The sequence below is a fragment of the Lactuca virosa genome, chromosome 8, assembly GCF_052849685.1.
Source record: "Lactuca virosa cultivar CGN04683 chromosome 8, Lactuca_virosa_CGN04683_v6, whole genome shotgun sequence".
NCBI classification, from domain to species: Eukaryota; Viridiplantae; Streptophyta; class Magnoliopsida; order Asterales; family Asteraceae; genus Lactuca; species Lactuca virosa.
Window position 1 is genome coordinate 6470148 of NC_136433.1, and position 25331 is coordinate 6495478.

Consider the following 25331-nt stretch of genomic DNA (forward strand, 5'->3'; position numbering starts at 1 on the left):
TAAATCAGTTCCCTTTGTATCTCTCCTCTGGATGAATAAAAAAGCAAAGTGGATAAATCAGTTCCTTTGTATCTTTGTATATCTGCCTCAACTAACATTACATTCTTTAGGTGACATTTATGATGCTTTTATACATGATTTTTGTAGCCCTTAACATGTATGCATGCCATGTCATTTTGTAAAACTTTCTTTGTTTCACTAATTTTCTTGCCATTTTGTAAAACTTCTTTGTTTCACTAATTTTCTTACTTCTTCAAGAGTTTCCCTAAATGCTATCTAGACTTTTACATTTACATCAACAATTACAAACTTCTTTGTTTCACTAATTTTCTTACTTCTTCAAGAATTTCACTAAATGCATTCTAGACTTTTACATTTACATCAACAAGTATGTTTAACGGTCCTAATTTCCAGAAAAACACCTTAGATCACAACAAAACACCGAAATAAAATCGTCACAGCTAACTGATAAGCTAGCTTACTTTTCGAGCTTTTTTAAGTTGTTATATTAGCTTATAAACTAGTTTTTTTTAAAACTAGTTAGACAAGGTTTCTAGAAGCTTTTTAAAAAAATTCCAAATATACCATTTTATTAATTATAAAAACACAATTTTTAAAATGTCCTTTTAAGTAATTTTATATTTTTCAGCTAGCTTTTCCGCCAGTTTTACCAAACAAATTTTTTTATCGGCTGTCTTTCCAGCTATCAACTAGCTTTTTATTTAACAGTTAGGTTTTCAGCTATCAGCTAGCTTTTCAACTACATATGTCTTATCTTATTTTCAGCTAACTTATGAAAATCTTTATTTTCTTTTATCTTTATTCATTCTAGGGATATCATTAGTATATACACACATATTTCCACTTTTTGAATCCAATAATTACGAATAAATCAATTATGAATCTAGCTCTTACTGTTCTTGTACCTAAAGAGATCAAGTGTTTGTTGTGTAAACTATCCTGTGAAAAATATTTGCAGATTCTCAGGCGTAAGGAGCAAATAGTTTTAAGAGAAGTTATCACACGATCTTACAACTATCAAAGCAAATCAATCATCAACACTCCCATTTCAATCCTATTTCCAAGTTCCAACAATCTCCAATTGCTCCCAAACAGATACATGAAGCTGCTTGTAGGCTTATAACAAGCTCTGAAAAAACCTATGTTTGAAATTGAAAGCTCTGAAATGGCGTAGGGGCACCATTACAAGCATCATGATCAAAATAATGATATGAATTTTGCATGAACATGTAAAGATGTTGATGAAATTGTCAATGCATTCTCATTGTAGAATCAAAACTGCTCAATGTAAAAAGGAAGAATCCAAAACTAAGAGAAGGAAAGACAATAAAATAAGTGTCACCTAAGTGGTGAGCTCCATGATAGCACTGACAATGTCCCCACTGTGGTTCTTGAGAGCCTTGACAGCCTTTGGTCTAGACACACCTGCCTGTGTCATAACCAATTCAATATCTCCAGCCTGAACACCAGTCTCATCAACCTCCTCTTCTTCTTCTTCTTCCTCTGCATGTGCATCAACTGCAGCAGAAGTATTTGCCTTTGCCATAACAGAACTCAAATCAGGCACTCTAAACTGTTGAGCAGCTTGAGTCTGCAGTTGTGAGCTCAGATCTTCAATCTTTGCCTCTCCAAATATGACATAGGTATCAGAGTTGGGGCTTTTGAAGACATCAGGTTTAGAGATGTAAAACATCATCTGCATCATCGTTAAAGATAATCTTAAACGCCATTCTCATGATAACTAAATCACTAACAGAAACAGAAATTAGCTACGTTTTTTGTTCTTTTGATGGTGACTCTGCTCACACCAAGAACAAGTTGCATCCCCAGCTTCAACATTGCCTTACGGCTCTTTTTCTCACTTCTGCTCTGCTTTGAACTCTCATTCCCACCTGCATCTTGTTTTTCAATGTAAGAAAGTTAGGCAAATGAAAGAAACATCAAACATGCATGCCAAAAGGCAATCAAACAGTAAGGAAATTACTGTATAACAGAACCTAACAATTAGGATAATAGAATGAGTTATCTAATCGAGCGTACAGAAGCATCGGCGTGAATCGGATAAACATATGAAGCAAAGAATCGTAGACATGCGTAATGAAAAGCTATAAAGGGAAATAGATCTAACCACCTTGGGCACCGTCTTCCTTATCATCCTCATCATCGTCGGAGTCGGCATCTTCATGGTCGTGGTCATCCTCATCTTTAACGTCCTCAACGATTGGGTGCTCATCGTGCTATAAAATCAAATACAGTTAAGCAAAACACGAATGATATAAGAAAGACGAGTATGCAAAATCTAATAATCAAAAGAAGTAAATCACCTCGAGCTTCTGCTGGGTTTCAATTTCTTCGACAATGGCGCCTGGCATGTTTGATTGGTGGCGGTCGGCGCTAAGCAGATGTGAGATGCGTTTATGGAAGAAACGGATAATCTTAGAAGGGAAAACGTAGATAAAGTCAGGGACTTAGGGTTCCTCTGCTTATTGGGTTTAATGTGGTCCAGCCCAATTTCATTTTATAACCTCTTACAAGCCTTTTTAATTTTTATGCAATTATATGTAGGATTGAATTTCAAACGTTTGTCAATAAATCTTGTTGCCACAATTTTATGGTTAGTCGTTCATAGTTACTTCAACCCAAATATCTCTTGACAATCATTTGGTTTTCATTACAAAATATCTTTTATTTACCTTATAAGTTAATTTTTTACCGAGTAAAATCAAATATTATTCTATATTTTTTATTTATCTTCCTGCTTATTTTAAATGATAATAAGTGTATTAAAATATTAATACTTTCATTAAATATGACAAATGTCACTATTTAAGCGATTTTAGTTAATGATTATTCATAATCTTTGAATAGGAAAATTATTCGTTATACGCGTTATGGACTATATAAATATCTATTTAATATATGCATGATATGTGAACATATATTATAAGTATATGATATTTGTTGAAAATCTCATTATAAAATTTATCGTTAAGCAATAAAATAAAGTGTAAAAATAAAAGATTATTTAGAAAAAATAATCTTAACAAAAGTTGTACTAATCATGGTCACGATCAAGAAGATATAAATAACATCCAAATTTGACCTCATGTGAAGAAATTACGATTTTTTTCAAAGTTTTGCATTTGACATGATACAGTATATGTCATAAAAAGTGAGATAGAGATCAGTTCCACGTTAGACAAAACATTCTAAATGAAAGTTGTAGTAATCTTCCATACGAAATCGGTAATATAAAAAACATCGAAAACGGAGCTCGTATGCGAAAGATACGCAGAAAATTTGGTCCATAAGCCTGATATGCAGCGTCTTTCAAGTGTAATTTTTACAGATTTGTAAATTTAAAATATAACAAGAATTAGCCGATGGAGTCTAAATGAAAGTTGTAGTACTCTTCGATACAAAACCGATGATATAAAGAACATCGAAAACGGAGCTCGTATGCAAAAGATACGAAGGAAACTTGGTCCCTAAGCTTGATATGCAGCGTCTTTTGTAGTGTAATCTTTACAGATTTGTAAATTTAAAATAAAACGATAATTAGCCGACAAAGTCTATATGAAAGTTGTAGTACTCGTTGATATGAAGTCAGTGATATAAAGAACATCAAAAACAGAGCGTGTACGCGAAAGATACGAAGCAAAATTAGTGCCTAATCATGAGGCGCGGCGCGCCGTCCCTCCAGCCCTTTATAAATAGCAAGCCAAGCCTTCTTCATTTCTTGATCATTTACATTTCGAGTTTCTCTCATTATAAAATCTTTCTCTCTCTAAATTTCTTTCCTTTTTAAGTATTCGCAACAAAGTGTTGCAGCAATGGAAAGCCGGCAGAAAGAAGTGTTTCGTGTCAAAGTTATGATCGCGACTGTAACATCCTGTTTCCTGCCATTTCTGGGTCGTGGACCAGAAGTCGATTGTGTAAGGATTTGGGCTTTAATGAGGCAAAGTTTAGTCCTTGTGGAAGGGGTAATGTTAGTTAAGAGATTTAACCCTTGAATTGTGTTTTGGGCGGAATGGTAGAAAGGGAAAAGTCATAGACCGGGTTCTTGCATGCAATATGGATTTTTGTTCGAAAAGTTTTTAGTCCAAGATATTTAGATAATATTATGGAGCTCTTCAACACCTTTCCGTGGATATAAAGAACGTCGAAAAAGGAATTGGAACGAAGAAGTTACGACCGTTTGAAGATAAGACGATTTTGGGGTTAGCCGCGTACGTTGGACGTATGGGGAGTACGTTGGGCGTACTAGGCAAGGAGGATCACGGGGGTCAACCTGGTACGTTGGGCATACACGATCAGACCACAAACCCTATTTTAAGGGTTTTGAGCCTTATTTAAGCTCCTTAACTCCCCCAAACCCTTTCCATTCTCAACCTCCACCCCTTTAACGTCCTCCCTTAACACCCTAACCTTATTTTGAGCCTTGTGAGCAAATAGAAGGTGTTTTTAAGTAATTTGGAATGTTATGTGTGCATCTTGGAGAAGAATGAGCTCATTAGAGAAGTGTTGGTTGCATTGGAGCTTGTAGATCCAGACCTTGTTCACCTTGATCTTTCTTCTGGAGCTATAAAGTTTGAATCTTGATGATGAAATTGTTAGATCTAGCTAGTTTTGGGTGTTATGAGTTTTTGGTCACTTTAAGTGCATAAAGATTAGATCTTGAAAGTATGTGACCTTGTTATGGATAAAGTTGGAAACTTTATCCATCTAAACATCATATTGATTCAATTTGAAGATGGGAGACTTGGACTTAATGGATTAAGTTGAAAAATATGCACTTTTGGTCCCTTTGAGACTTAAAGACTAGATCATGTTTGTTGGGACCATTCTAATGGATAAATTTGGAAACTTTATCCATTCTGAGGTTATTAGGAACCATAAAAACGTGATTATGCTTCGTCTATCCCTTCCATGCAAGAGTTATGATGTCTTAATGGATTAATAAGTTAGGGTTTTAGCTTTTGGACCTTTTATAGCCATTGAAAGTCATAAAGGTGGAAACTTTATGACTTAAGTCGATGTTTTGAGTCTAGATCTGAGCTCTGGACAAAAGTTCTTAAGTGATAAAGTGCTAAATGGAGAAATAAGATCAGGTCGCATACGTTGCGTGTACGTAGCTGCCATGGACTTTGACTTTGTTGACTTTCGTTGACCGTTGACTTTTGACCAAGTTTGACTTTATGTCAAACTTGAGGGTTTTGGACTGTTAACTAAGGTTTTAATTGGTTTTGGTGATTAGCGGATTCGCGGGAGCACACAGTGCAGAAAGGGAAACGTGTCTCAATTTTTTCGGGTTTCTTCATTTCAGGTGAGTTTTGCCTCATTGTACCCGTGGGTCGAAGGCACCAATGTCGGCCCACTAGTTTTGGTTATCTTTTAGTAGATGGATGGCATAGGGACTGTATATAGTCATGTGGGATAGACTGATGACTCTTGATCTAGTCTTTCTTGCATATTCCTTGTTTGGTTATGGCTCTAGAGTAGGATCACCTGTCTGGGTGTCTATATCACATTTGAGTATATATGGTTATGTATTCCTTGGATTGTTGGTATTTAGTATGTTACTATGTTGTAGTGATCTGTTACATCTGTATTCTGGTATATAGGATGTTGCTATGTTGTAGTGATCTGTTAGATCTGTATCCTGGTATATAGGATGTTGATATGCGGTAGTGATCTGTAGATATGTATGTCTACATGTACTTGTCGGTTATCATCTAGTGGAGTTCCCTGGACTGTATGTAGTCATGTAGAGTAAGATCATCTGTCCAGGTGACTATCTCACCTTTGGTTACTTATGGTTACGCATTTCATGGAGGTTAGCTAGTAGCGGGACAGTGTGATGTGAGAGGACTAGTAGGCGGTAGTGAGTTGTATGATTGATGTTTATCTGTATTATGTGTCTGCTTGATCCTTGATTGTTTATATATCGACATATGGTGGGTGGGTTAAGGCGGTTCTTTATGATGTAGGCCAAGATACCCGGTGCGGGCCGGCTGTAAACCGTAGGCACGGAGATCGGGAAGAGCGGTTGGGTTGAGGTGGTAGGCCAACAAACCTTTGGGTATTCCAGCCCGATGGCTGATTAGACCCGTTGCATGTTGGAATTCCAGTCTGAGGACTGATTGTGCCTGAGCATTCCAATCCTATGATTGTGGGCCGTTATGCATGCTTGTATGTTTAGCATATGGGGTATTTTGCATGTTGTTTATTTTTTTTTAGGTATAATCGGTCGTGATGGGAAGGCGAAGGCATGATTGTACACATTCATCAGCAACAATGAGGATTTTGCGCTTTAATATTACTCTGACTTTCGATAAATGTATTTGGAATAAACTGTTTTCTTCATAATGGATTTATAGGTGGGAAGCTTTACTTTAATAAAATGAAAATTTTTGGTTTGAAAATGGGACGTTACAGCGACTTTCCAAGTTTTTTTCTAAACAACTTGTAAGTTGAGTTATGCTTATCATACTTTAAGTATAACTTGTATTTATGTTCGTAGTCGTTATTACAAATTTATAAATAAGAATTATCAGTAATATCAATCGTTGTACTAATCGATCTACTTACGGGAGTGATGTTTAGGCTAGATCTGTGAGGTGTTTAAAGTGGATTTTCTAAACAGTATATATCTTTATATACTAAACGGATCCTACCTCCGATATGATCTTACCTGGTTGTTTGTAACACCCCAAAAACCATGATAAAAAAAATCATTTTTATAAAAACATTTTCACAAAAACATAAGATAAAAAACCATTGTATTCAAATCAAATCCAGAGAATCAGAGTATCAAAAATCTCTCAAAACATAAGTCAGCAGGAGGATGTGTATGATCATGCCTTTGCCTTACCCTGATCATCTGATGTACCTGAAACCATGGAAACCAACAACTATAAGCCAAAGATTAATGAGTTCCCCCAAATACCCCACACGATAATACATATACAATTATGCACACTGGACTGGATTACCCTTGGGTCCACGGTCATCGGACTGGATTACCCCCGGCCTACAATCATCAAACTAGATTACCCCCGGCCTACAGTCATCAGACTGGATTTCCCCAGCTCACAGTCATCGGACTGGATTGCCCCAGGTTTGTTGGCTTATAGCACAGAGCAGTAAAGCATCAACCCAACCGCATTATGTCGACATATGCAACAGATAAACAATAACCAGCAATACAGGTAATCATACAAATTTATCAATTAAACAAATCACTACAGCATAGCAACATTCTATATACAAGGATACATAACATAATCTAGTGGGTTGGCATTGGTGCCTTCAACCCACGAGTATAGTGAGAAACTCACATCTTGGTTTAAAAGATAACAGTATTGATCCCGATCTGAAAAACCAGCTCTACAGGTCATATATACAACAAACAGGGATCATGTCTCGAACTACAACTCAACATACTCAATTTGACTTAAAGTCAAACTTGGTAAACGTCAACGTTCAACGGTAAAAAGTCAATAGTCGGTCGCCACGAAGTGGTCACGCCTAGGCCATGTCGTGGGGATAATATGACAAAACAGATACAATTCAACCAAATGCCACGACGTGGCGACTAATTCCCACGCCGTAGGAACTGTCCAGGCCAGCTTAAACCATTAAGCTCTTAATCCTCTTTCCCCACTCATTCAAACTTTCCATAATGCTTCCATACTCCTAAAAGGTCATAAAATCATAGATTTATAGACATGCATGTCTAATGCATGTCTTAAACTCAAGTTATGACAAAATGGTGTAAAAATTATACAAGAGTTCAAAACTCTACCAATCTTCAGATCCATTATTTCTAACTACAAAGGGACTCTGGGGATCCATAAAGTTGGCAACTTAATGGAACCCCAACATTCCAATTGGACTAAATATGAAGAAAAGCACAAGAAAATATAGATCTAATCACATGGAGTCATAAAGCTAAGAACTTGAGGACTTACAAGAGTCTAGAAAATGTGTACAAGGAGGATGGTGAGGCTTGCAAGCTGAGATGATGCACTAAGACTCTTTCTCTTCTTCTTCTTGGCTATAAATCACCCAAAAACTCAAGGGCTTCAACAATGGAACTAGGATTTCAATGAGCGAGGAAGAGAGGTGATGGAGGTTGATGGTGTGCAAACCCTATCCATCACATCCCTTAAATAGGGGCATAAACCATGAAGTTAGAGTTTTTCATTAAACAACTGCCACGTCGTGGCCATAATACTGTTACGCCGTGGCACCCACTAAAGATGCACGTATTCCCGAGCCATGGCTACGCTAAAAACTTGGCATTGCAATTCTCCCCCACTTTCACTAGATTTCATGCTCAAAATCCTCGACTGAAAATAAATCTAGATAATGACCGTGCATCTCTGCCTTGGGCTCCCAAGTCCACTCGGAACCCTTCTGATGTTGCCACTGAACCTTGACAAAAGGCACCACTTTGTTACTCAAGGTATTCGTCTTCCTATCCAATATAGCCATCGATCTCTCCACATAATTTAGGAGCTCATCGACCTGAATGTCGTATAACGAAACCATCGCCGAATCATCAACCACACACTTCCTTAACTGAGTGTAACATCCCAAAATATGGTCCTAAAAATTTCATTTTTAAAATAGATAAAATAGCATTTCCAAATACCATCCATACATCCCAAAGTAACCAATGTATCAAATATCATAAAAATTAGAGTAAAATATCATATGCGGAAACCTAATGTTGTGTGCGATGCAGTCAACCCGAGCTTTTCCCCTTGCTACCGGAAGTACCTGAAACATAAACTTAAAATAGTAAGCACAAATATTAGTGAGTTCCCCAAACCACCCCATACCAATACATAATAAATCAATTACTGCCCCCCCCCCCCTTGCCCGACATCAGGCCTTGCCCGGCATCGAGCCCCGCTCGGTTTACAAATCTGTTGTTCTCAGGCCTCGCATGTCACTGGGCCTCGCCCACTATACACATACAATATATCACATAAACATGCTAACACGTATAATGATCATAAACACCAGCATATGTTCCAGTCATCGGGCCTCACCCGACATCGAGCCCTGCTCGGTATACATAGCAGCACATAACACATGCAAGGGTCACGCAGACTCCTAGCACCCTAGTATAATCAATAAGGGCCGACATTGGTGCCATAGACTCACTAAACCCAGTGATGACACTCACCTCAAAATCTGAATCTCACAGAAAGAAATCCCTAGCTGCTGCCCTCCTTGAGCTATCAGAGAAATATAACATCCAATCAATACTTGGCTCTCAATCAATTTCCAATATTCCATACTTGGGGTAAAATGACCATTTTACCCCTGGCCTAACTTGATCCATGACTAGGGCCCAAATCCACAATATAAAAGGCCCAATACTAAATAATATTCCAAGGCCCAACACTAAATAATATTACAAGGCCCACTAATGGCCCACTTATGGAAAATTGGGCCCAAACCCCTCAAATGGGCCTTACCCTAAAGCCCAATCATACCCTTAGCCCAAAATTCTGATTTTAGATGGCCCACTAAGGCCCAAAGCAACAAGGTCCAAGAAATGGCCCAAACCGAGGCCCAAATGTGCAAAGTCCACTCTAACTGAGTACGCAGGGCATACTCAGCTGTACGTTTTGCGTACTCGCTTGCTGACTTGTACGCTGCACGTACAGACTTGTACGCGCAGCGTACTCCTCCATTAAGCCACCTTTTGACATTAAGCACTTAATGCTTATCCCAATGGTCCAAACCACAAATATGAGTCCTAATAAATGTCTAGACCCACAAAGTCACTGACTTGGTGACTTTGCATGCCCCAAATGAACCCAAACTCCAAAAATAACATTCTACTTCCATGAAAACGACCCTAAATCATGCATGGATGGATCTCAACGTCAAAAAATGGCAACTTTATGACTCAAGGACCCAAATAACACTAAGAGTGGCAACTCTAAGCTTCAAAAATGATGTGGACTCATAAGATCTCATAACGGGACCAAAAGGGTCCATAAACCCAAACCAAAAGAGATCTAAGATAATAAGCATCAATTTCAAGACTTTATACCTCAAATGAGTGGAAAAAGATGATAAGGTTCTGGATCTATTAGCCTTCACTCCTTCAATGAAGCTTCAAGGATGGACACTTTCCTTCAAAGCACCAAAATACTCTTCCAAATGACCTTCTAAGCTCCAAAATCACACAAGATGGAATTAGGATTCGAATGCAGGGTAAAGGGGACAAGGAGGCTGGTGAAATGACGGTTTCAAGTCCGTAAGGATGATTATATAGTGGCCAACCCCTGATATTAGGATTTTCATTAATCATCGTGTACGTCCCGAGTACGTATCCGGGACCCCCGATCACCCCTCACATGAGTACGCTAAGTGTACCACTAGGTACGCCCAGTGTACTCGCTTCATCACTTGTATGCTAAGCGTACCTCGTTGTACGCCCCGCGCAACTCAAGGTTCAAATGGGACAAATTAATAATGCAAGCTTAAAAGAGGAACTTACCGAGATTCAAGCATTGCAATTCTCCCCCACTTGAATAAGACTTCGTATCCTCTGCCCCGAACAACTCTGGATAATGCTCTCTCATCTCCTCCTCGTGCTCCTAAGTCCACTCCGACCACTTACGGCGTTGCCACTGCACGTTCACCAGATCTACAACCTTATTCCTCAAGGTTTTCGTCTTTCGATCCAAAATTACCACCGGTCTCTCGATATAATTCAGACGGTCATCCACCTGAATATCCTCCAATGGTACAACTGCGGAGTCATCTACTAAACACTTCCGCAGCTGAGAGACATGAAATATACTATGAATTTGACTGAGCTCAGCTGGAAGATCTAGACGATAAGAAACCCGACCCACCCGAGCCAAAACCCTGAAGGGACCAATATACTTGGGGCCCAGCTTGCCCTGCTTCCTAAACCGGATGACACCTTTCCAAGGTGACACCTTCAGGAGAACCATATCTCCCACCTAGAACTCCAAGTCCGACCGACGCTTGTCAGCATAACTCTTCTGCCGACTCTGAGTTGTCTAGAGCCTGCTCCGAACCTGCTGAATCAGCTCAGTGGTCTTGAGCACCACCTCGGTACTCCCCATGTGTAACACCCCGTATATTAAAAAAATAAATAGATAAGAGTTAATATGAGTAGAAACCCTAAAATTAATAATAGCATCGCCAGGTGTTGGCCTCGAGAAGTTAATTGTCACGATTTTAGAAGTTTCGAGTTAAAAGTGTAAGTTCCGGAGTGTTTGTAAATATTTATGAAGGCAGAGGCTGTTTGGTGAATTATTGGGACTTAATTTGATTAGATTTTGGGAAGCAAGGACTAAATGGTAAATTCCAGATTTAATTTGTAAAGATTTCTGAGGGCAGGGGCTATTAGGTAACTTTTGGACTTAGTTTGAAGAAGGTATGGTAAGGAGGGGCTAGATGTGACAAAAAGTAATGGAAGTTTGGGAAGGGAGCGGGATCAAGCTGTGTTTTATTTCTCTCCCGTATATGCGACTCAGCCCTAACCCCAGGGCATGGAACTACAGCCGCTGCCATGGGAGTGCCATCTGCCGCCGTTGCTTTGCCAAGAGTCGTCGCCGCCGCTTCAGTGTCGATGAATGACGTCATCGAGATGCCTGCTGCCGGAGGTGCTGTACGTAACCGGAGAACCACCGAGACCGAGTGTGAAACTTTGATTCGTTGTTGTGTTGGGCATGTGCGAAGGGGAAGCTGTCGGTAAGTCTAAACACCACTCACCTCCTCTCTATTTTGTTCTGGTTGTGAAAGCGCGTAGGGGACAGCGGTTGGGGTTGCCGGTGGCCATAGGTCGCCGCTTTTACGCCTTCATTTGTCGTCTGCCGCCTATGAGGCTGTGTTGGATGTGTTTGTGTGTTCGGATCGTATCCGTGAGTGTACTCGTGGGTTTACACGACTAGAAATCAAAAGAATTTGCCACCACCACCACCGTGAGGTGGTGGCTGCCATCCACTATTGTTTTCTGCCACCTTCCGCCACCACCAGCCGCCATGGGTGGTGGCTGTGGGCATGGTTATGGATGTATGCTTTAGTGTTTTCATTGTTTCCGGCATTTTGGAGATTGTATGCGTGTTTTTGTGGCTGGAAAACCCACCACCACCGTGAGGTGGTGGCCGCCGCCGTGAGCCGCCGCTGACCACCACTACCTGAGGTGGTAGTGGGTGGTGCTTGGCATAGTGAACCCTAATCTGCCCAAATGCTTGATCTGGGCTTGTTGGGTGGTTATTGCGCTAGAAACCCTAATTAGGGTTTAGAAAACCCTAATTTTGGGTTTGTTGGTTTGGGTCTATTGGGACCCGCGTTTGGACTAGTGGACTGAAGTTATGACTCATGCCGATTTAGTTGTATGATGGCTTAAAGGAATAATGGACTTAATGGGCTAAGTACTTAATGGGTTAAGTGAGAACACTTGACCCTAATCGTCATTTCATGTGAAAACCCTAATTTTGCTTGGGCCTGAGTTGGGCCTTTCTATTGGGCTTTGATGAATGGGCTATGGATGGGCTATCCAAGAGCAATCATGTGGAGTAGAATATGTATATGGGCTTTAGGGCAAGGCCCAAATGAGGGATTGGACCCAATTTGGAAAATTGGGCCATAGTTGGGCTATTAGTGGACTTTTGTGGATCCATGTGATATTGGGGCCTTGTGGGCCCAATTGGCTTGGGTTATTTATGGGCTGGGTTGGTGGACCATATTTAGACCTAATATGTGAAGGTATGGTCTTAGATCCTAATGAGGTTAATTGTGGGTTTGGCTCAGTGTTAGAGGCCGGAGTCCGGAGTACAGCAACAACATTTGTAGGATTTATCCGCCATCCGAGGTGAGTCTTCTCACTATACTTACCTGTGTTGTAATTTGTGTGTGACCGGAGGGTCTTATTCTTGTTGATGACCGGAGGGTCGTATTTACACTATTGACCGGAGGGTCTTAGTATATTATTGACCGGAGGGTCACTGTACATTGTAGACCGGAGGGTCTTGTTAATTTATAATGTGATATGTATTATCGTGCATACTGTCTTTGTGACTTATGCTGTTATAGTAATCTGTGTAAATATTGATCTTATGTGCTTACCTGAGTTATGTGATAGTATGCATTTTCTATGTGCATATGTTGTGTGTTGAGATATCCTGCTTATTGTTGTTGTGATATGTATACTGTGATTAATTGAGTTACCGAGTTGAGGGACCGGAGGGCCCATCTGAGTTGTGGGACCAGAGGGTCCCACTAAGACACATTGACCGAAGGGTCTTATTGTGAGTATAGCCATGAGGGGCTAATGGGATGTGTATGGTATTTTGGGGAACTCACTAAGCTTCGTGCTTACCGTGTTGTGTGTTCTGTGTTTCAGGTACTTCTCAGTATCACGGGAAGGCGCCGGCTTGATTGTACACACGAGATGGAGTTGTGTTCGAGGATCCTGGATTTTATTCAAATAATTATGAACACGTGTTTTTGATAATTGATATATTGAGATTTTGGTGAGATGTGTTGATGATACTTATGTGATTTTAAAAATGAAAAATTTGTGTGAAAATTCACGGTGTTACACCATGACCCGCTGACCGACCTCGCCCCAACAAATCGGGGTCATGCACTTCCTCTCGTAGAGCATCTAAAAAGGAGGTCGATCGATGCTAGCGCGATAACTGTTGTTATACGAAAATTTCGCTAACGGAAGATACGTATCCCAACTCCCACCGAAATCTAACACGCACACACGCAGCATATCCTCAAGAGTCTGAATAGTCCTCTCACCCTGACCATCGGTCTGCGGATGAAATGTTGTACTGAAAAGGAGACGAGTGCCATCTCTTCATGAAATCGCTTCCAAAATCTAGAAGTAAAATGAACATCCCTGTCCGAAACCACTGATACCGGCACCCCATGGCGTGCCACTCCCTCCTGGACATAATCTCAGCCAACTTCTCTGCAGATATGCTCTCCTGAATCGGAATGAAATGCGCGCTCTTGGTCAAAGGATCCACGATGACCGAGATAGAATCCACTCCGTGCGAGGTCCTGTGAAGCTTTGTGATGAAATCCATGGTGATGCTTCCCATTTTCATACGGGAATCTCCAACGGCTGCATCTTGTCGTGAGGTCGCTGATGTTCGGCCTTGAACATCCTGCAGGTCAAGCACCGATCCACATACCATGCTACGTCCCGCTTTATGCAGGGCCACCAATAATCAGGACAAAGATCCCTATACATCTTCGTCGCCCCGAGATGGATAGAGAATCTCGACTTGTGGGCCTCCTCCATCAGCACCTGGCGCACACCGCCCCAATAAGGAACCCATACCCTCCGATGCAGGGTCAACAATCTGCGACTATCAAAATCGAAGGAAGCCACCTGACCTACAATGCGCTCACTCTTCCGTTGGTCTTCCTTCATAGCCTAGCAGATCCGCTCCAATAATGGAGTAATCACTGTCATCCTCAAGCATATATCTATGATCGAAGTCGTGACCGCCTTGCGGATGAGAGCGTCGGCCACCACATTGGCCTTCCCTGGGTGACAAAGGATCTCGCAATCATAATCATTCCCCATATCCAACCAATGACGCGGCCTCAAATTCAGGTTCGACTGATCCATCGAATACCTCAGGCTCTTGTGGTTCGTGTAAATAGTACAACGAACCCCATAGAGGTAATGCCGCCAAATCTTGATGGCGAAAACAACGGCCCCCAACTCCAAATTGTGTGTCGGGTAGTTCTCCTCATAAGGCTTCAGCTAGGGGTGGCAAATCGGGCCATTGTGTCGTGTTTTTGTCTGACACGACATGACACGACAAGGTTTTATGTAACACGAACACACACGACACGATGTCGTGTTTTTTTTAACTAACACGAAAACAAACCGATTAAAAAACGACAAACACGACACGACACGACAAAGATAACATAATAAAAAATTTTAGTTTATTTAATTAATATTTAATCATACCTAAAACGAAAAACACGACAAATAAATGCTAAATCGTGTCAATTTCGTGTCGAATTTTAAACTCGAACACGACACGACACGGCATCGTGTTTTTTACACTTAACACGAATTTGAATTTTAGTTTCGACCCAATTTCGTTTCGTGTAGTGTAATTTTGTCGTGTCGTGTCAGCAATTGCCACCCCTAGCTTCAGCTGCCTCGAAGCATAAGCGACCACGAGACCCCGCTGCATCAACACTGCACCTAAACCCGTGATCGAGGCATCACAATAAACCACAAAATCATCAACACCCTCGGGCAGGGTGTCACACCCCCGAACCAGACGGCGGAAACGTCTGGGGGTTGGGTGACTTCTGTCACACCCCCAAACCGGAGCGGCGGAAACGTTCGGGGCGGATGACTTAATGTGTAGTATCACAACAATTGTATCATAGTAATCAAAGTAAACACAACCATTACATTAAATATATAAAATAAGTGTTTACATTAGTTTGCTTCGTACTCTTATACATCCCAAAGTATAATAAAAGTAAAAGACGTGACTCTAGGTGCTCCGTCTTCTCAAAAGTCTGTCGAGGTACCTGTCTAATGATTTCCTGAGAATACAAGCAGTTTTGAAAGAGTATCAGCATAAAGCTGGTGAGTTCATAAGCTATGTTTTGTAGTGAAAACTTGTTGATGTATCTTGTAAAATGTCCGTATGTTTCCAAGAAAATCCAATATTTTCTTTAGTAAAAGTGAGGTAGTATTAGTAAAAACGTTTGTATGATTGGATTACCACTAGATGTATTGTATGATAATTTTGTATGAAAAATCTCTGTATTGAATGTTCTATTTGAAAACCCAGGTTATTACCAGTATGTATAGTAGTTTTAGTTCTCATAAAGAAACCATGTATTTGTCCATACTTATGCTAAATAATCATTGTTCATGTATAGTATATTACTACATAAGTAAATCGTTGTTATCTATTTGCGAGTTTTATGACCATACATTAACTTGATAAGGCGCGAATCGGGCACCAATTTCCTTTATGACTTTGTCACCCGTAGACCTGCCGGTCCTACTATAGCTAGCAGCAAGGTGCGGGATAGTCAGTCCCGTATAGATCTATACACAAAAATCACGCTCTCCTTCGAGGAGACTCTGGATCATAGGGGGTAGTCTTCCACTAGTACATGTAATTGTACCCAAAGACGTGTTTCTCGCGCTACATTTACGATATTATAAGTAATAATACAAGAAAACCTTTTATTAAATATTATTCATAAAAGATGTATGTTTGTATATGTATAACCTTGTATGAATTCCCAAACTATACCTATTATAGTTTGCGTGTTTGTATATGTATAACCTTGTATGAATTCCCAAACTATATCTACTATAGTTTGTGTGTTTGTATATGTATAACCTTGTATGAGTTCCCAAACTATACCTATTATAGTTTGTGTGTTCATAAATGTATAACCTTGTATGAATTCCCAAACTATATCTACTATAGTTTGTGTGTTTGAATATGTATAATCATGTATTGATCTGAAAACTATGCGGTTAAAATTGTAAGTTGAAAATGTCCCTTATGCTCAGCATAATACAGAAGGGATAAAATATCTACATATTTTATAAAAATATAGAATTGTATGTTTGTATCGATTGCATCTGTTTTATGTTTATTGAAATCCTTTTTGTATAAATTTCATAAAATCATTTATGTTTGGCTTGTATTCCCCCTGAAAACATTTAAAAACTCGAAAAAATGTTGGGGTATGAACTCACCTCGAGTGAGTGGTTTGTATGAAAGATCGATATGAGATGTTGAGTGTCAAGTGAAGCCTCGAACACAATTGGATCCTATTTAGCATGTATAACACATATATGAATCAAATTAGGGTATTTTCACTACTAGACATGACAGGAAACCACCCTAAGGACTTGGAAACACTTGAACTAAGTGTTAAAACCATATGTGATTGAGAGGGGGAGGTGTACGACCACCCTAAGGGTGTGTACGGCCATGGGTGTACGGCCCATGAGTGTACGGTCGTACATTCATGAAAAAGTGTGCATGTTGAAGTTTTTTAAGGCCTAAGAAGCATTAAGGAAGTGTTCTAGGTCCCATGCTTAGTTTTAATGCAAGTTTGAGGCCAATAAGATCATCAAAGTGGGTTTACGGCCCTAGGAGGTGTGTGCGGCCGTACAAGGGGTGTGCGGCCGTACACCCTTCATGTTCATGCCAAATGTTTCGACTTTAAGGTGAATCAAGGCTAGGATCATGTCCAACTAGAAGATAGGGGTCAAACTCTCACTTTGGAGGGCCTTTAAGGTGTGTACGACCAACCTTATGAAGGTGTGCGGCCGTACTCCTTCAAAGGATGAAGAACATGATGAAACTTATAGAGTCAAGGCTTAAATCAAGAGGTCTTTCAAGTATAGCAAGCTAAAGGATGGAATACTTACGTTTTTGAAGCCTTGGAGGGTTCACGGTTGAGTAAGCTTGAGAGATAAGGGAGTAGTGTGCAGCCAAGGGGAGAAAGGAATGAAGGAAGGGAGGTCTACTCATATATATATGGGTGGGTGACCCACCACCTTGAGTGTGCGGCCATGAGGGGGTGTTCGGCCGTACACCCATGTGTACGGCCGTACACTCCTCCTAAAGGAGCGTATGGCCCGAAATGCTACCTTACGACTTTGATAACTCACCCCTAATCTCAACCTTGGTTATACTCAAGCTTAGAACACTTAAACGAGCCCTTAAACAGTGCTAAAAGATAACTGAAATGAATTTAACATTGATTGAATTGAATATTTGAACAAGGTAGAAGTTCCGGGTTGTCACATCATCCCCCCGTTAAAGGGAATTTTGTCCCGAAATTCAAGCATAGAAATACAAATCATGGACTTGGAAAAAGATGAGGGTACTTCTGTTTCATTGAATCCTCACGCTCCCAAGTGAACTCAGGTCCCCGCTTGGCATTCCAGCGAACCTTCACTATCGGGATACGGCTTTGTTTCGTTCGTTTGACTTCCCGGTCCATGATTTCAACTGGTTCCTCTACGAAGTGTAAGCTCTCATCTAACTCGATCTCATCAAGGGGTATCACAAGTTTCTCATCGGATAGACACTTCTTTAGGTTCGACACGTGGAAGACGGGATGTACGTTGCTAAGTTTTCGGGGTAACCGGAGTTTGTACGCTACGGGACCGATCCTAGCGAGGATCTCGAATGGTCCAATGTATCTTGGATTCAGCTTTCCACGTTTTCCGAAGCATATCATGCCTTTCCAGGGTGAGACCTTCAAAAGAACACGGTCACCCCCTGGAACTCCAAGGGTTTTCGTCTCTTATCGGCGTAGCTCTTTTGTCTATCTCTTGATGCTTTTAGTCGTTCTCGGATTTGTACGATCTTTTCAGTTGTCTCTCGGATGATTTCAGGGCCTGTGAGAGTGTTGTCGGGAACTTGACCCTTGACTAGCTGCGTGTCACCCACCTCAGCCCAGCATAGAGGGGATCTGTACTTACGGCCATAGAGGGCTTCAAACGGCGTAGCCTTGATGCTGGTATGGTAGCTGTTGTTGTAAGAAAATTCGACCAAAGGTAGATGAGTGTACCACGACATGCCGAAGTCGATGACGCAGGCTCTCAACATATCTTCCAATGACTGGATTGTTCTCTCACTTTGTCCATCTGTCTGTGGATGATAAGTCGTGCTCATATCCAGCTTAGTTCCAAGAGCTTTCTGTAGTGATTGCCAGAACCTCGAGGTAAACCTGCTATCTCGATCGGAGATAATGGATACAGGTACCCCATGAAGGCGAACTATTTCTTGAAGGTATATTCGTGTGAGTTTCTCCATTTTGAAGTTTTCTTTGATTGGTAGGAAGTGGGCGGATTTAGTCAGTCGATCGACAATTACCCAGATGGCGTCGTGCCCACTCGGAGATCTGGGTAACTTAGTGATAAAATCCATTGTAATTCTTTCCCACTTCCACTCAGGTATTTCTGGCTGCTGAAGTAAACCTGAAGGCTTTTGATATTCTACCTTCACCTTGGCGCAAGTCAAGCACTTTCCCACGAAGGTAGCGATTTCTGCTTTCATGTTCGGCCACCAATAGAGTTGTTTGAGATCCAGATACATCTTATCTGAACCTGGGTGAACGAAGTATCTAGTCTTGTGAGCTTCGTTCATGACAACCTCCCTGTATCCGTCGTACTTTGGGGTCTAGATCCGGTTCATGAAATAGTAAACTCCGTCTCCCTTGACCTCTAAGTTATTTTCCATTCCCCGCAAGGCTTCATCCGTCATGTTCTCGGTTTTTAAGGCTTCCAGCTGAGCCTCTCTGATTTGCGTGGATAATTGGGAATGGATGGTCATTGTCAATGCCTTCACCCTACGACCTGAATACCCCTTTCGGCTGAGGGCATCTGCTACCACATTAGCCTTGCCTGGATGGTAGCGTATTTCGCACTCGTAATCACTGAGTAGCTCTACCCATCTCTGCTGTCTCATGTTCAACTCTTTCTGATCGAAATATGTTGTAGGCTCTTATGGTCGGTGAATACAGTGCACTTGGTTCCGTAGAGATAATGTCTCCTGATCTTTAACGCGAAGACCACTGCTCCCAATTCTAGATCGTGAGTTGTGTAATTTACTTCGTGTGTTTTCAGCTGTCTCGAGGCATAGGCAATAGCCTTTCCTCGCTGCATGAGCACACAGCCTAGACCCTGATTGATGCATCACAGTAGACAACGAAGTCTTCCGTCCCTTCGGGCAGGGACAAGATAGGTGCGCTGCATAGGGCTTGCTTCAAGGTTTGAAACGCAGTGTCTTGCTTTTCTCCCCAACTAAAGGCTACACCTTTCTGTGTCAGGGTGGTTAAAGGCTTAGCGATTTTAGAGAAGTTTTGGATAAACCTGCGATAATAGCCAGCGAGACCCAAGAATTAGCGGATTTCTGTGGGTGTCTTTGGTGCTGACCAATTCTCAATCGCTTTGATTTTGGAAGGGTCCACGTGTATGCCTTCCTCGCTAACCACGTGACCGAGGAAGGTTACCTTCCTGATCCAGAACTCACACTTTGAGAATTTTGCATATAGTTTCTCCGCCCTTAATGTTTCTAACACCTGTCTCAAGTGCTGTTTATGATCTTCCTCGTTTCGAGAGTAGACAAGTATATCATCAATGAACATGATCACGAACTTGTCTAGGAAAGGGCGGTACACCCGATTCATCAGGTCCATGAATACTGCTGGTGCGTTGGTTAGACCGAAGGGCATTACTACAAACTCGTAGTGTCCGTAGCGAGTTCAGAATGCTGTTTTGGGAACATCATTCTCGTGAACTTGTAACTGATGGTACCCTGATCTAAGGTCTATTTTTTAGAAATAACTGGCTCCCTGAAGTTGGTCGAAGAGGTCGTCGATTCTGGGTAAGGGATAACGGTTTTTGATGGTAAGCTTGTTCAGTTCTTGGTAATCAATGCACATCCGAAAGGATCCATCTTTCTTTTTCACGAATAAGATCGGGGCTCCCCAGGGTGAGGAACTCAGTCTTATGAATCCTTTGCTGATCAGCTCGTTGAGCTGGCTGGATAACTCCTGCATTTTTGCCGGCGCCAGACGATATGGAGATTTAGCTACAAGAGTAGCTCCAGGGATTAAGTCGATGCGAAACTCTACTTGGCGCTCGGGAGGAATTCCTGGAAGATCTTCGGGGAAAACATCGGGAAAGTTACAGACTTCGGGGATGCTCTCGAGGTCTTTAACTTTTTGCGTTTCTTCCACAACATGAGCTAGGAATGCATGGTACTCCTTCCGTAGATACTTCTGAGCTTGGATGCATGAAATAATACGAAGGTTCGAACTGAGTTTATCACCGAAAATAGTGAGAGCTTCGCCAGAGAGAAGATTGAGACGGATAGCTTTCTCGTAGCAAAGAATATCAGCACGATTGGGGCTCAACCAATCCATGCCGATTATGACATCGAAGCTCTTTACGAAAACTGGCATAAGATCGATGGAAAATGAATGATCGTCTAGGGTAAGAGTACAGCTTATGATATGTCGTTAGTGCTCTCTTTCGTTCCGTTAGCCATCTCGACGGTAAATGTTTCAGTTAAGGGTTGATATTTACATTTGAGTAGGTGTTCGAATGCATGACTAACAAAACTCCTCTCCGCACCAGAATCGAAAAGAATGCATGCATAAGAGTTGACAAGGAGGAACGTACCCGTAACAACGGTAGGATCAGCGACTGCTTCCTCCTGGCCCATAGCCAGTACCCTCCCTGTGTTGCCAGTTGTTGCTGCCTTTGGACAGCTTCTTTTGAAGTGTCCAACCTCTCCACAGCCATAGCAGGCTTGACCGGCACCCGCTCCAGGAGCCTGGTTGCTTCGTTGGACTGTGCTTTGCAGAATCGAGCTGTGTGTCCCTTCTTACCACAGCTGTTGCACAACATCTCCCGGTACTGCCCATGGTGATGGAAGTTGCACTTGTTGCACTTCGGAAGTGTACCAGCATATCCACTGGTAGGTGCTTGGGTTGTTGGAACAACAACAGGAGTAGTAGCAGCGTGGACTGCCACTATTTACTGCTTCTTGGAGGGATCCTGTGATGACTGCCCCTTGCGTTTGTTCCAGAACTTTTTCTTCCCACCGCTCGCCTTCGGTGGTTCAGAAGTGACGGTCGCCTCATCAAGATCGACCCCGTGATCTATCAGAGTCTGCGTCAGGCACTTTGTAACGACGTAATTTTTCAAAACAATTTTTCATTTTTAAATCATACTTTCAATCACATGAAAAATCACAAAACATAATGTATCACTGTGTCATAACAAAGCATGTCCCCAGAATCTCAATAACATAAACTCCATAAGTGTGTACGGATCATGCCGGCGCCTTCCCGCGATCCTCGCTAGTACCTGAAACACATAACACAACAACTGTAAGCATAAATGCTTAGTGAGTTCCCCAAAATACCACATACCACACATACGCCTTTCCAGGCCATAACTCTGTAGGATCTTCCGATCCATGTGTCTCAGGGACTTCCATCCCAAATCCCGGTAGACCTTCTGGTCCTACCCGTATCGACCTTCCGGTCCGTAACCTCTTGACCTTCCGGTCCATATCATCTTGACCTTCCGGTCTATACCATACATAACATACATAGCACATACATATCACATAACCGCATATAGCACATACACCTCATAGCATACAAGACCTTCCGGTCACACATAAGTACCCTTCCAGGTACAGTATAGTGAGAAGACTCACCTCGGGTAACTCGGTAATCTCGAACTCGGTAAAATCTGCTCTAGCCTCCGCCTAATCACATGGAATAAGCACTCTAATCAATATAACTCTCAAGGCTAGACTGTTCCCTCTCTTAGCACTCTCAGAAGGGTAAAAGACCATTTTACCCCTCTCATGGCTCAAAGACCCAAATGTTGACCAAACCCTAAAAGTCAACAAAAGTCAACTCTACGGGTTACGCTGCGCGTACCGAACCTGTACGTTGGGCGTACCCGGCGACCTCACAGAAACGGGGTGCGCGACCACTTACGCCGCGCGTACTGGGATTACTCCCCGCGTAACTCCCAGTTTCAGACTCTAAGCTCTTGAGGTCTTAAATAGTTAAGTCCCACGTCCAACTTCTAGATCTAACCATTTCTAAACCTCTTAATCCATAAAGTTGGTGACTTTAAGCATGTGCATGGCTGGACCAGTCACTAACACCCATAACATTCCATTTCCCAACTCTAGAAAGCTCATAATTCAAGCATGGCCTCATAACAACGACCAAGATGGAATTTTTATGGATCTATAGCACAAATATCACTGAAATGGGACAGATCTAGGTCCATGGAGTACATTACACTCATAAAGTCTCCACCTTTGGGACTTTTAACCCTAGAAATGGTCCATGCAACATTAAACCAAATAAAGAGGAAAGTTTTGAACTTTATACCTCTAGATGAAGCTCCTTTCTCTGAATATCTCAGATCCAAACTTGCACTTCAAGCCCTAGCCTCCACAAGCTCTTCTCCTTCTTCTTCACTAACACACCAAGACACTTTTAGCTCCAAAATACACACACTCAAGCTAAGGACGATGGAAGGCTCTCTCTTAGGGTTTCACTCTCTGATATGGAGGCTGAGAAATGAGCCTTAGCATCCTTTAAATAGTGCACAAGCCAAACATTTAGGGTTTGCATCTGGACCCGTTACGCCCAGCGTAACCCTGGGTACGCCCAACGTACCCAGGCGAGTCCGCGTCCAAATTAAGCGCATGAGTACGCGCAGCGTACTCCCCGGTACGCCCAGCGTACTCATTTGCTACAAGAACTCTCTCAAGGGACCAATCTTGACAACTTGACAAAATGGAAGGGTTAAATAGCTTTACCTAAATTTCGGGATGTTATAATTCTCCCCCACTAGAACCAGACTTCTCCCTCGAAGTCTCATGCCGAAAACAACTCCGGATGCTGCTCCCGCATCTCTGACTTCGTCTCCCAGGTCAGCTCGGACCCCCTCCGATGCTGCCACTGGACCTGAACCAGAGGCACCTCCTTGTTCCTCAGAACCTTGATCTTCCGATCCCGGATCGCGATTGGTCTCTCAGCATAATTCAGGCTCGCATTCACCTGAATATCCTCCAGCGGTACCACCGCCGACTCGTCGGCTATACACTTCCTCAACTGAGACACGTGGAAGGTATCATGAATCTGACTCAACTCCGTAGGTAGCTCCAACCGATATGCTACCTTGCCCACCCTCGCGGTCACCCTGAACGGACCGATGTACCGGGGGCCCCAACTTTCCCCTCTTCCTGAATCGGATCACTCCTTTCCAATGGGACACTTTCAGGAGTACGAAGTCCCCCACCTGGAACTCCAGCTCGGATCGTCGCCGATCCGCATAACTCTTCTGACGACTCTGAGCCGTCAGTAACCTCTGTCTAACCTGATGTATCTGCTCTGTCGTCTGCAGCACTATCTCAGTGCTACCCATCACACGCTGTCCTACCTCTCCCCAGCAAATGGGAGTCCGATACCTCCTCCCATACAACAACTCGAAGGGAGGCATACCAATACTAGAATGGTGGCTGTTGTTGTAGGAAAACTCAGCCAACGGCAAGTACGTGTCCCAACTTCCTCCGAAGTCCAACACACATGCTCGAAGCATGTCCTCGAGCGTCTGAATCGTCCGCTCACTCTGTCCGTCCGTCTGGGGGTGGTAGGCGGTACTGAAGTGCAATCTCGTGCCCAACTCCTCGTGGAACTTCTTCCAGAACCTGGAAGTGAAACGTACATCTCGATCTGACACAGTCGAGATCGGTACTCCATGACGCGATACCACCTCCCTCACATACAACTCTGCCAACCTCTCAGCAGAAAAGCTCTCACTGATAGCAAGAAAATACGCGCTCTTCGTCAGCCGGTCGACGATCACCCAAATTGCATCGACACCCCTCGCGGTCCTCGGCAATTTGGTGATGAAATCCATGGAAATCTGTTCCCACTTCCACTGGGGAACCTCAAGCGGCTGCAACTTGCCATGCGGACGCTGGTGCTCGGCCTTAACCTTGCGACAGGTCAAGCACCTCTCGACAAACCACGCGACATCCCTCTTCATACAGGGCCACCAATAATCTTTCTTCAGCTCCAAAAACATCTTCGTGGCCCCGGGATGGATCGAGAACCTCGATCTATGCGCCTCCTCCATCAGAATGGTACGTGCCCCGCCTGCATGCGGCAATCAAATCCGACCCTGAAAGGTCATCAGTCCTCGACTATCGGTAACGAACTCGGACACCTGCCCGATCACCCGCTCCCTCTTGCGGTTCTCCGGTATCACGGCCTCTGCCTGGGCCTCCCGAATGGTGTCCAACACCGGGGTCATCACTGTCAATCTCATACAAGTGCCTCGAATCGGGGCACTCTCCGCCCTATGGCTCAACGCATCAGCTACAACATTAGCTTTGCCCGGGTGGTACAGGATCTCACAATCGTAATCCTTTACCACATCCAACCATCTCCTCTGGCGCATATTCAGGTTGGGCTGATCAATCAGATACTTCAAACTCTTATGGTCCGTGTATATGGTACACCGAACCCCGTACAAATAGTGACGCCAGCTCTTGAGGGCGAACACCACTGCCCCCAACTCCAGATCGTGGGTGGGATACCTCGTCTCATGAGGCTTCAGCTGCGTCGATGCATACGCTATCACATGCCCTCTCTGCATAAGCACCGCACCCAACCCCGATATCGATGCGTCACAATACACCACAAAATCCTCC

At 42.6% G+C, this 25331-nt stretch overlaps 1 protein-coding gene across 4 annotated transcripts; it reads right to left on the reverse strand.

Moving 5' to 3' along the window:
• Positions 1–1257: 1257 nt before the first annotated feature.
• LOC145133509 (nascent polypeptide-associated complex subunit alpha-like protein 2) lies at positions 1258–2502 on the reverse strand. 4 transcript variants are annotated; one of them, XM_079068444.1, is made up of 4 exons: positions 2346–2502; positions 2153–2258; positions 1795–1913; positions 1258–1717 (listed from the first exon to the last, which is right to left on the reverse strand). In XM_079068444.1, exons 1-4 carry the CDS (start codon positions 2391–2393, stop codon positions 1364–1366), a joined length of 627 nt encoding a protein of 208 aa, XP_078924570.1. In that variant the 5' UTR covers positions 2394–2502; the 3' UTR covers positions 1258–1363. The 4 variants fall into 4 exon arrangements, with proteins under 4 accessions (XP_078924570.1, XP_078924568.1, XP_078924569.1 ...); XM_079068442.1 differs by having other exon boundaries at positions 1795–1919; XM_079068443.1 differs by having other exon boundaries at positions 2150–2258.
• Positions 2503–25331: the final 22829 nt, after the last annotated feature.

Excerpts from the sequence above, each read along its gene's own strand:
- LOC145133509 (XM_079068441.1), bottom strand. The coding sequence starts at position 2,393 with ATGCCAGGCGCCATTGTCGAAGAAATTGAAACCCAGCAGAAGCTCGAG. Across the intron at positions 1,920-2,149 it reads GGAAGACGGTGCCCAAGGTG|ATGCAGGTGGGAATGAGAGT; the intron begins GTTAGATCTATT and ends TTGAAAAACAAG. Across the intron at positions 1,718-1,794 it reads CCATCAAAAGAACAAAAAAC|ATGATGTTTTACATCTCTAA; the intron begins GTAGCTAATTTC and ends ACGATGATGCAG.